Source organism: Lathyrus oleraceus, chromosome 6 (genome assembly GCF_024323335.1).
Source record: "Lathyrus oleraceus cultivar Zhongwan6 chromosome 6, CAAS_Psat_ZW6_1.0, whole genome shotgun sequence".
Lineage (NCBI taxonomy): Eukaryota > Viridiplantae > Streptophyta > Magnoliopsida > Fabales > Fabaceae > Lathyrus > Lathyrus oleraceus.
In genome coordinates, this window is record NC_066584.1 from 339,906,123 (window position 1) to 339,918,457 (window position 12,335).

The following is a 12,335-nucleotide window of genomic DNA, read 5'->3' on the forward strand; positions in this document are numbered from 1 at the left end:
AAAGCAAGGATGACAATGGTTCACAAAGCTCATAATATATGATCCCCAAGTATATCAATATGTCAATTTGATGAAATCAAACCAAAGGGCTTGAGGCTTGTTTCCCAAGGAAACCCTAATTCAACTATTCATCAACTGTGCCTTGCTCATGAAGCAACCTCAACCCATGATCAAATACAATCAAGGAAAGTTCTTCCACTCATAATTTCGTGCATATTTTAGCTTATTTTAGTGTCCTCAATCATCAATTCATCAAGATTTGAGGTATGGACTTGAGAAGTTGATTAGTCAATTCATCTCACTATTTCAAAATCCACTGAGACCTAACTTTTAATGTGTTTGTCAAATGAAGATGACCCAAGAGAAAAAATGTTTTTAAGAACCATATGAACAACTTTCATGTTCATAAAAAATTTATTTGAAGCTTGGAAGGTCATCATCCATTCCAAAACATTATAGGTCATTTTGACTGAAACCCTAATTTTGGGTCAACTTCCCAAGGACCTAACTCACTCATTTTTTATTATTTTTAGGTGGGATAAAATTAATTGGAACCTTTAAGATGTCTAATTAATTTGATATGTTGAACAAATTTTCATAATCCTAAAATAAATGCATGTGATAATGCAAAACATTATAGGTCATTTTGGACCAAAGGCATTGAAATGTGAAAATGTCCAACTACAAGTGCCCAGAACTTTCTCATCAAAAATCCAAATGATGCACAATTTGAGTCCAAATTGAGTTTCTTCAAAATATATACAACTTTGATGTTGAAGGTTTTGTCATTTGAGGCTTGCATAATTGAAATAGAAGGGCTTGAAGTTGGTCCATTTTGGAAATTTTCACATACACATGTTTTGCACCTTGAACTTTATGACCAATTTTCACTAATTTCCCAATTTCAAATGAAGTTTTGTTCAACATAACAATTGATACTCATGTCATGACCTTTCCAACCATTACCCACAAGGCCTTGTTTTATTTTTGGAAGAGGCATTGTCGAAGAGGGGAAGATTTTGGTACAATTATGGAAACTTGATTCAAACTTCATGCATAAGCCAATTACATCATATCTGCACGTCCAAAACCAATATGCTGATGTTAAGCTTTCCAAATCAATTATATTTGGGCCCTCCATGCGCCTGCACAGGCCCATGCATGAAAGCCCTCTTCATTCATGCACATGAAACTCTCATGCATTGCCTTGCCATTTGCTATAAATAAGGGTGCTTGGCTTCATTATTCCACAACCTGAAGGTGCCTGATATGCTGCACAATTGAATCCATAACCATACCTAAAGAAATTTCTCATTTTCACTTCAAATTTCAGATCTGATTTTCAACTTCATTGGTTGATTATCAGACTCAAAATTCCTTGGCCTACCTTCATCTTCATTTCAAGAGTGAACTGTAATCAATAGTTGAGAGGAATCGTGCTTCACAGATCCACATTTCCAAGGTTGATACACGAACTTTTCTTCTTCGAAACTCCCTAATTATTGCTTGTTTCTTGCATTTGTTGGCTTGGCTGAAGTCCTCTCCTCAAAGGCATTTGAATTGTGCTTTAAATTTTACAAATCCATGAAGTTCAGATTGAACACCATGATTTTCTCTCTCTGATTTCTCCCTCTATGAGGATCTAGAGGAGGAACCAATGGTACAGGGGTGATGTACATCACCCCAGCTTTCCATTGATATATAGATCGCCTTGTTTGGTTGAGTTTGCCATGTCTGCAATTCTCATCGGCGCTGATGAGCTCGCCGGAGAAGACGGTGGTGTACACCACCGTCTATTTGCCAGATTAAATGTGAGTCGTGCGATGCATTCTCCAGATCTAATCTGCACTCTTCATTTTTATGACTTTTTAAATACCATATGTTTCTCATTGACTATGGTCTTTGGTGCGCGCGCATACCACAACCCTTGGATGTGCCAGCTCAATTAATGAGATTGGATCCAACACGCCACATATTTTAGCATTTTCCAATTTCTGATTTAATTTCCATTTTATTTCTTTTATTTCATTTTATTTCAAAAAATCATAGCTCTCTCATTTTAATTCCAAAAAATATGGGACCAATTGCATTATTTCTCTTTTTAATTCTAGTTTCTAGACATGATTTTTAATATTTTTTATTTTGTCATTTGACATTTTTTATGAATTTTCTCTTTTCTGATTATTTTTAATTTATTTTAAATAGTTTCCAATATTCAAAAAATGCAAAAATATTTTCTTAACCTCTTTGAGTGATGATGGATCTATGAAAAATATTCTCATCAATTTATTAATTGATTTGGGATTTATTTGAGATTTTATTTCAATTAGGTTATATTTTATTCATTTTTAATTGATTAAAAATAGTTTCTGGTTTCTAAAAATGCTGAAATTTTTTGTCAAACTTTGTTTGACCTTGTTGAACTTAGGATGATCCATTTGGACTTTTCAAAGTTGATTTGAAATGGATTTGAAGTTTGACCTTTAATTGTTTATTTTAATTCAAGTATTATTTTAATTTTGAAAAATACCAAAAATATTTTATTTGTTTCTTGACTTCTAAGTTTCATTTTGCTTCTGCTTAATATTGTTTGACCTTGATTCCATTCATCTTTTGGTCAATGTGCTTTACTTACTTCATTTTGAATTCAATTAATGTACATTCTTATTCATCTTCTTCTTCATCTTTTTTCTTTTTGATCAATGAGTTAAAGATTGGTGGTTAGCCTTGATGTATAAGAGGTTTAATCTTCCTTGATTCAAATCTAATTCATCTTGATCATAGATCAAGTGAATGGCTTTGCATTAAGGATAGGTTGCTTCTTGATCAAGCAAAAAACCTAAATCAATACAAGATCATTCTCATTTTCTTTTGGCATGGCAAGTTGTAGGAGCTTGATTTACTAATCAAGATCTCTAACTTGTGTTTATTGCCTACATTTTTATTGACCGGCCTCAGATAGGTGTGACTATTACATTAGTCCACTCACGATTGCTTAACATAGCGCTAAATTGCCTTATGGCACACTAACACTAACTATTGACCATTAACTTTTAATTCTTGCACTTTAGATTATTGCAATTTAATATTCTTGTACATATAATTCATTTGCTTCTGCCCTTTGCTCACTTGAGCTCATGTTTATGTTAATGCAATTTGCCTTTTGCTCACTTGAGCACATAATTGTGTATATACTATTGTGCTTGTGTTTTGTTTTGATTGTTATGAACCAAATGCAAATGGACAAAAGGACTTAGATTCTAGGACATTCCCTATGCAAAATGGAGTCAAATAGCAACTAGGCCTCATGCCTTTCGAATGCTATAAAAGAAGAAATAATGTCAAAGAACAATTAGGCCTCATGCCTTTAGAATGCTTAATCTTGAAGATGAACTTGAAAGGATCCTAATCTCTAAACTCACTCTTGTCCATTCTTTGTTTTCATCATAGAACTTTTTGATGTGTGTGTTCATGTGCTACGGATTCCAACTTGAGCCTAAATGAAGAACCATTGTCATGGGAATTCAAAGTGAGAGATACAAAAGCCATTGGAAGATTCCTAGGAGCTTTCTTTGATTGTGTGCTTGATTGCTTGAGTATTTGCTTATTTGCTTTCTCATTCTAAAGGATGGGAGCTACTTGGATCATCACTATGATCTAAAGAAGGGAACTCCATTTGTGGTTTTGTTTCTCTTCCTTCATCTTTGTATGCTTAGGACCTTAGCCATTCTTCTTCTTCCCTCCACTCTAACCCAAGCCAAAACTTTTGGGCAAACATTAACACTTGTCTTCAAAATTAGAAACCTAAGCACTATGCTTTTGATTTTCAATCTTCTTTTCATAACACTTATTTTGAATTGAATCCTAAGTCAACTTTGACCATATTTTGTAAATACTTTTCATTGGTAAATATAACTCATTCAAATGTTTTTGTGGTTTCAATGGCCACTTCTTGCCAAAGCTTTTTCATAACCCTTAGCTATTAGGTTTGAGTTATCCTTGAGGTTGATATAATGCTCACCTATATCCTTAGTGATGGACAATGAGTCTTCCATGCTTATTATAGGATTAACCCCTCACTAGCATGTTGAAGCTATCCTCACATGGTGGATTTGTGGTTTTAGGTTGAGTTTTCTCCCTTGGATAACAAAAGACCTTAAGGCTTTTGGACCAATCAATTCACCAACTTGTTTTGAGATTTTTACCCCGAACTACGAGGTTTTGATCCTAATATTTTTTAAGATGGTACGTAGGCAATGGGTTTATCCATTCAAACACAAAAATTATAAATAATTTGTACATTCTTCTCTCATCTCCCCAATCATGTTTGCACAAACAAATTTTCACAAATACCAACCTACCTTACAACAAATTGTGAAAAGGGCTCCCTAGGAGTACCTAGGGTGTTTTGGGTGCTTAAAACCTTCCCATTGCATAACCAACCCCCTTACCCCGACCTCTGACATTTTATTAGTTTTTGATTTGATAAAACTTCTCGGTTTTTGTTCCCTTTCTAACCTTTCCTTTGGATAAATAGAAGTGCGGTGGCGACTCGAATTGTATGATTTACTTTTGATTTAGTCAATAAATCTAAAGGTAACGAATACCCCGCTACAGAAAAGTGGCGACTCTGCTGGGGAAATTATCCTAGTGGGTTTTTCCTACTTTTCACATTTTATTGTATTGTATTGTATATTATTTTGTGACATATTTTTGTGCAATTTGGGATTACTGTATTGTATGTAATGTATGAATTGCTTGTATGCTTGGTGTTCTTTGTGAGATGAGTTCTATACCCGAACTCGAGTTCACTTAGGATAGGAGAATGGCATAGTCTTGTTGAGTTGTGTGGAGTTATTCCTTTGCAAGTTGACTTGCAAGCCCATTCACTTGGTAGAGGTCATGTTGGGATCAATGATGTCACACGAGTAGTCGTGGTTAGGCATTACTCTTTCTAATATAGACCTTAGAAGCCAAGGACCTTAGTTTACCAAACCCATCTTGGCCTATTTTTAGGACGTAGTGCGAAGGTCATTCAAGTGTAAGATTTGATACGATTGTTACGCGATACTACACTCATAAGAGTCTCTCTTGAGAATATTTTTGGAATACGAGTAGTCGTTTATCCGATAATATCCGAAAGATGGGATGATGACTATGGGAACCTCTTCTAGAACATGATTGACAGGTTTAAACCATAGTACACTCCCTTTGGGTGGTTCTTAACCGAGACTCCATGCTCGTGACTTGCAACAAACCCTTGATTCATGGTTGATCCGTTCTTGTACATCTTTAATATCAATGGAACTTGGGTGTTGATAAGGTGTAAACCATAATCCACCAAAATGGATGATTGATATTAAGGATGACTTGATCCATCCCATGACCTTTGTGTGGTGTGCTTTGCTTGATCCTTGAGTGTGATTGTTGCATCCATGCATTCATACATTCATACACATCCATATCATCAACAATGAGTAAATTTTCAAGGGACTTAAGAGGTCTATTTGCAAATTTTCAGAGACATGGATAGACAAAGAAGGAATACAAAGAAGTACAATTTCAGACAACCCGACTTGAAAGAGTTAAGGAGTTTGACATCCTATGTATTAGATCCCTTGGAGTTCAAGGCTCGTCATGGGAAGCTTCTATCTATTCTTGCTACTCAAGTGGATGAAGGTCTGATAAGTGTATTGGCGCAGTTCTATGATCCATTGTACCGTTGCTTCACATTCCCGGATTTCCAGCTTTTGCCTACGCTTGAGGAGTATGCCTATCTTGTGGGTATACCTATTCTAGATCAGTTGTCGTTTAGTGGCTTGGAGAGGGTTCCTACTTCTCAAGAGATTGTGGATCTGTTGCATATAGATGAATCTCTGGTTGGTGCTCATATGACTACCAAAGGTGGAATTCAAGGTCTCCCATCTGAGATCCTCATTGCTCAAGCTACTTTGTATGGGAAGGCCATGAGTAAGGACGCCTTTGAGGCCATATTCGTACTTCTCATCTATGGGCTAGTGTTATTCCCCAACATCGACAAGTTTGTGGATGTGAACGCTATTAGGATTTTCTCTACTCTTAATCCCGTTCCTACTCTGTTGGGTGACACTTATTTCTCTTTGCATATGAGGAATGCAAAGGGTGGTGGTACCATTGTGTGTTGTTTTCCTCTGTTGTACAAGTGGTTTATTTCGCACTTGCCACAGACGGTCGCCTTTAAGGAGAACAAATGATGTCTACGGTGGTCCACGAGGCTTATGTCTCTCACTAATGATGATATCTTTTGGTACAACCGTGTATACGATGGTGTGCAGATTATTAACTCTTGTGTTGAATTCTCCAATGTGCCTCTTCTTGGTACATGTGGTGGGATTAACTACAACCCTGTTTTAGCACGTCTTCAGCTTGGGTTCCCCTTAAAGGATAAACCTAATAACGTTCTGTTAGAAGGGCAGGATGGTCCGCGCTTGGTGCAAGATTCATAGGAAGGGAAGGAAAGAGCTTGGTCTGAAGAATTGTATTGCTTTGGAACCCTATACCTCGTGGGTAAGGAGGAGAGCTTCCGAGTACCTTATGCCTTATGAATATCCGAGACCTACACCGTTGGTTATGGTTAGGCCTTCAACCCTCCCTGACCAAGGATTAGAGGAGTTGACAGACGAAGACCGGTTACGTGCTTGGATCGGTGAACGTGAGGAACTACTTCAGCAGCTTAGAGATAAGGATGCATTGATAGAGTTTCTTGAGCATCAGGTTATCGATGAGCTTGATGATGTAGTAACTTCTCTTCTTCCTCAGTCTTCCAAGTTTTGGTAAAGGAAGTACGATCGACTCGCCAAAGAGAAGGCAGATATGGAGGCAGCCTATGAGAGAGAGGTGAAGAGGCTTCGTGCAGCTTATCTTCCGGTCTCGAGAGCTTTGGACGATTATTTCTAGGGTTCCATAGGATGTTCATTTTCCTTCTCTCTTGTATTATTTGGTTAACAAGACTGTACTTCTTTGGTGTAAAAATATTTTCTAGATATTATTGATATGATATTTCCATATATGTCTAAATGATTAATATTTACAATATTCGTAAATAGGACTCTAAAGTTCCTCTGATTAAAAAAAAATCATATGCACAAGCATTGTATGCATCATGTGCATAAGCAGGTTTTGCTCCAGGGTTCTTGTTGAGTGGTCTAACTCTGTGTTCTTCATTTATTTTGAAGACAAGCTGACTCACCGGTACTACACCAGAGCCAACTCTTCAAGACTGATGGATCACCTTGAGCAAGATAATAGAGAGTTGAAGGAGGAAGTGGCCAGATTGACTGCCCTGATGGAGTCTTTCATGGTCGCCCAAAGCCAGTCGTCTCCAACACCTTCAACTCCTCCCTAGAGGACAGTCATATCTGAGATTGCCTCTTCGACAGTGCCTGCTGCCAGTGCCCATTTTTCTCCAACTGCTATTCCAGCCGGGTTTCCCTGGGGGATGCCCGCAAATTTTGTTCCTGAGGGTCTCGCCCCAACGTTCACTTCTCTACCGGCATCTAGCCCGGTCCTTACTGTGCCACCTATGGTTGTGCATACTATGCCAAGAGTAGACGACACCATCTATCACTTTGAGCCATCTGAGGGCCCAGATATATATGAAAAGATGGATGCTATGAACTATCAGTTCCTTGAGCTTCGCAAGGAACTCAAAACTCTCAGAGGGAAGGACCTCTTTGGCAAGTCTGCTGCTGAGCTCTGCCTGGTTCCAAATGTTAAGATCCCTGTAAAATTCAAAGTGTCTGACTTTGAAAAGTACAAGGGAAATACTTGCCCTCTCAGCCACTTGGTTATGTATGTGAGGAAGATGTCGACTCAGACCGACAATGATCAGCTCCTCATTCATTATTTCCAGAACAGCCTGTCCGGTGCCGCCCTGAGATGGTACATGGGTTTGGACAGCGCGAACATCCGCTCCTTCAATGATCTTGGCGAAGCCTTCGTCAAGCAGTACAAATATAACGTGGATATGGCTCCCGATAGAGATCAATTGAGAGCCATGTCCCAGAAGTAGGGCTGGAAATGAGTCGAGTCGAGTTGAACCCGTCGTCAGCTCGACTCGACTCGATAAGAATTGGTTTAGCTCAAAACTCGACTCGAGTTCGACACGAACTTTTTTTTAAGCTCGAACTCGACTCGTTTTAAGTTCTTGAACAACTCAGTTCAACTCGTTAGGTTCAGTTCGTTAGGTTCAGTTTGTTTACTTCACGGACTAAAAAGTCATTTTTTAAAGTTTAAATTTTTTTATTATATTTGACATTTTAAATTATTCTTTTTAAAGGGAAAATATTAAAACAAAATAAAGCTTTCAAGAGATAAATTTAAAAGTCTAATTCAAAAACTATTCTTTTTGAGTTTAAGTTTGTCTAAAAAACTATTACAAATATAATAAAATAGTACAACAAAAACTATTAGAAATTGATACATTCCCATCACAAAATGATTATTCAACTTCAATCTTCATTACACCAGCTGTCAACTGATTTACTGTCATAGCTAGTAAGGAAAGAATAACTTGCAAGATGGAAGAGGATAATTTTTAAGCCAATTAAATTCATATATCAGAATACCAACACAACATGATCATGGTATGCTATGCTAAATCAATTACTTCTATAAATAAATTCATTTTAAATATATCACAAATAGCAGTACCTTTAAAATATATCACAAATATCAGTACTTCATATATCACAAATAACAGTACCTTAAATAAATTCTTTTTAAATTCATGAAATTTCTAGATTTATGTTACAACATTGGTATGGTTTGAACACCATATTAAAGCTCACAAATTAATATACATCGCAACTACCTTTTAAATATATCACAATTAACACAATACTGGTTCCTCATATATAACAAATAGCAGTACTTTAAATGATTAATTCTTTTTAAATTCATGAAATTTCTAGATTTATGTTACAACACTGGTATGGTTTAAACACCCTATTAATTGTATGAGATGCTAACAACTAACAAGTAATAAATACTAAATACACAGTTAATTATACAACAATCTCAATCACCTGCATTCATAGCTCTCTATATATCATCAAGGGAGTAATGTAATTTCTGTTTGCACTTGCTCCACCTATTAATAAAAAGAAGAATTTAGTTTTAAAAATTATCAATGCTATTTTTAAAAGTTTATATTATACTTAATAATCAAAAGAGAGCATATTACCTTAGGTTTGTTCCTAATTCCATGCAATATTCGAAGCCAATCACCACCACAAATTAAAGCTTCGACAATAGATGAACTTAAAGAAGCTCGAATTGAATCGATAACTCTCCCTTCGGCGCTAAAGGTTGACTCCGAAGTCACAGTAGATATTGGAATGGCAAGAACTTCTGCTTCCATATGGGACAACACTCTATATTTTCCACAATTCAATTTCCACCATTACAAGGCACAAAATGACATATGGTCGTTATCTTTAGGTTTGTAAGTTGGCTCATTCAAATACTCTTCAATTTCAGATTTTACAGCAGGAATTGCTTGTTGTTCTTCGACATAATTCATTAACAATGACCACCCTGAGGATTTTTGTGACTCCAAAATAAGCCCATTTTGATCAACACCACTTCTACTAGATCCTTCTTCACTATGCTCACTAAGTATATCAACATACTCTTTGTACATATCATCAAGCGCAATACGCACATTTTCTATATTTTTTCTAGCTTCAACTTGTGGATAAATTAAGGGAAAACAAATGTTAACACCCATCATTTTGATCCTAGGGTCCAAAACAGAAGCAAGCGACATAACAAGATTACATTGGCTCCAATATTTGTCAAATTTTCCCTTCATCGCTTTTGCCATTTCTTTCATAAAATCAGATTCATCTTGGATAGCTTGATCTAAAACTAGTTTGATTCGAAATACCTCAGCAAGATATAAGTTAACAGCTGGATATTCACTACCTGAAATAATATTTGTAATAACATTAAATACCTCTAGCAACTTGGAAACTTTTTCAACCTTTTCCCAGTCATCATCATCTGGAAGAGTTGTATAGCTTGGTTCTCGATCTTGAAAATGAGGGAAGACTTCTTTGAACTGCATTGCAGCTGACAACATTTGATAGGTGGAGTTCAAACGAGTAGGGCAATCAAGAATTAATTTTTTACCATCAAGCTTTAGTTGTTGAACTATTTGTGAGAATGTTTGCAACCTTGCTTCAGACTGATTGATGAACTTCACACTTTCACGCACGTCTTCAACTATTTTTGCTATTTTCCCAATACCATCTTGAACAAGAAAATTTAGTATATGCGCACAACAACGCACATGAAATAACTTTCCATCTAACACTAATTTCCGGTGCCTTAAAATCAGAACTTTTAACTATTTCAAACATCTATCGTTGTAATGTGCATTATCCACTGAACACTAAATATTTTATTTTCAATACCCCAATATTTAAGACATTTGAAGATAGCATCAGCAATATCAACACCACACCGAGGAGGAGGAACATGAACAAAACTAAGAATGCGTTTCTGCAAAACCCAGTCAGCATCAATGAAATGGCCAATTAACACCATGTATTCTATCTTCTGATTTTGTGACTTCCATAAATCAGTGGTCAAACAAATCTTATTTATTGTCCTTAAAGTAGACTTCAACTTTTTTCTTTCAGCTTCATAAACAGCAATACAATCATTCTTCAATGTCTTCCGACTAATTTTCTCATATGAAATATTAGAACACTTCATCATAAAATGAAAACCTTCTTCCTCAACAATATTAAATGCATGTTCATGCATCATAATCCAATGTGCGGTGGCTTCTCGTTGTCTTTCATGGTCATATTTACCTCCTGAATTCATTAGTAGTGGTCCAGAAAGCTTTTCATCAATCTTGCTTTTTGCTGGCTGAAAGTTTAATTTTTTTTTTGTGCTACTAGCTTCTTGTAAACATGACATGTTTGTTTTAAATGCCGCATCAAATGACTGGTTGATCCACTAGCAACAACAGAATAATTGTTTTTATAGTGTATACATTGCCATTTTTTCCATTCTTTAATTCCACTTTTTTTAAGTGATCCCAAACTAGAGAAATTTTCTTCCTCTTGGACTTTTGAATAACAATGTCACTGCTCTTAACATTTTCTTCATTCACAACTTCATTTGCCGGTGTTGATTCATTTGTTAGTGGTTCTTCATTAGTATTTGCATTTAAATCAATGATAGGATTCAATACATTTAAACACTCTTCTCCATCTTTTGATGGTGATTGTGAATCTCTCAATGATTCAAGTGAGGTACTGTATGACATATCTACAATAGAAAAGTAAATAAAACCACAAGTTCCATTAAAAAAGTCATTAAAAATTTTAAATAGAACATAATAAAAAAATTCTCATAACAGAGTTATATATTTAGTTCAAACCAAGAAAAATAGATTCAGAAAGAACATATACAAAACAAAGAAAATAAATAAAATCCTCATAACAGAGTTATAGTTCATTATATACAGGAAGAACATATTCAACATATTCAGAACACAGTATAAAATGACAAAGCTACTAAAACAATCAGATGATGAGAATAATAATATTTACCTCTATTGAAAAAAATTGTTGAATCTGGAAGAAAGAGTTAAAGTTTTTTTTCTTCAAAATAGAGAACAAAGACTGAAAATACGTAATATGAAGGATTAAGGAAGTTCTCTGAAACCTAAAATCTAAAAAGGAATACTAAAGGTTTTACTTTTGGAAAATGCAATACTAATAAATTGGCATATTTAAAATCTTAAAAATAGTTAATAATATAATAAAGTCAAAAATAATATAAAAGGATACAAATTAAATCATATAAATGGTACAATATTTAAAAAACGTTATTTTTAAAGTGGTAGTTTAAAAAACAAATTTAGAAGTAGTTTAAAATGACACTTTAAAATTAAAAGTCACGGTGCATTATGTTCTTTTTGAGTTAGAAGTATTTTACTTTGTATAAAAACATATCACAAGTATTTTTTTAAATATTTAATTTGATAAGTTAAAAGGTTAAAATCTATATATTATTTTTTTAAATGATACTATTGAGATATATGATTTAAAAATATTATATATATATATATATATATATATATATATATATATATATATATATATATATATATATATATATATATATATATATATATATATATATATATATATATATATATATATATATATATATATATATATAACCGAGTTGACTCATGAACCTAACGAGTCGAACTATACATAGCTCAAGTTCAGCTCATTTATTTTACGAACTTAGTTTTGAGCTCAAGTTCG

General features: G+C 34.8%; 1 protein-coding gene across 1 annotated transcript; it reads right to left on the reverse strand.

The window, feature by feature from the left end:
* Positions 1-9,442: 9,442 nt before the first annotated feature.
* LOC127095552 (zinc finger BED domain-containing protein DAYSLEEPER) lies at positions 9,443-11,323 on the reverse strand. Its single transcript, XM_051034227.1, has 3 exons — positions 11,099-11,323; positions 10,458-11,010; positions 9,443-10,293 (listed from the first exon to the last, which is right to left on the reverse strand). The coding sequence occupies exons 1-3, from the start codon at positions 11,321-11,323 to the stop codon at positions 9,443-9,445; spliced, it is 1,629 nt and encodes a 542-aa protein (XP_050890184.1).
* Between the last annotated feature and the right edge of the window lie 1,012 nt (positions 11,324-12,335).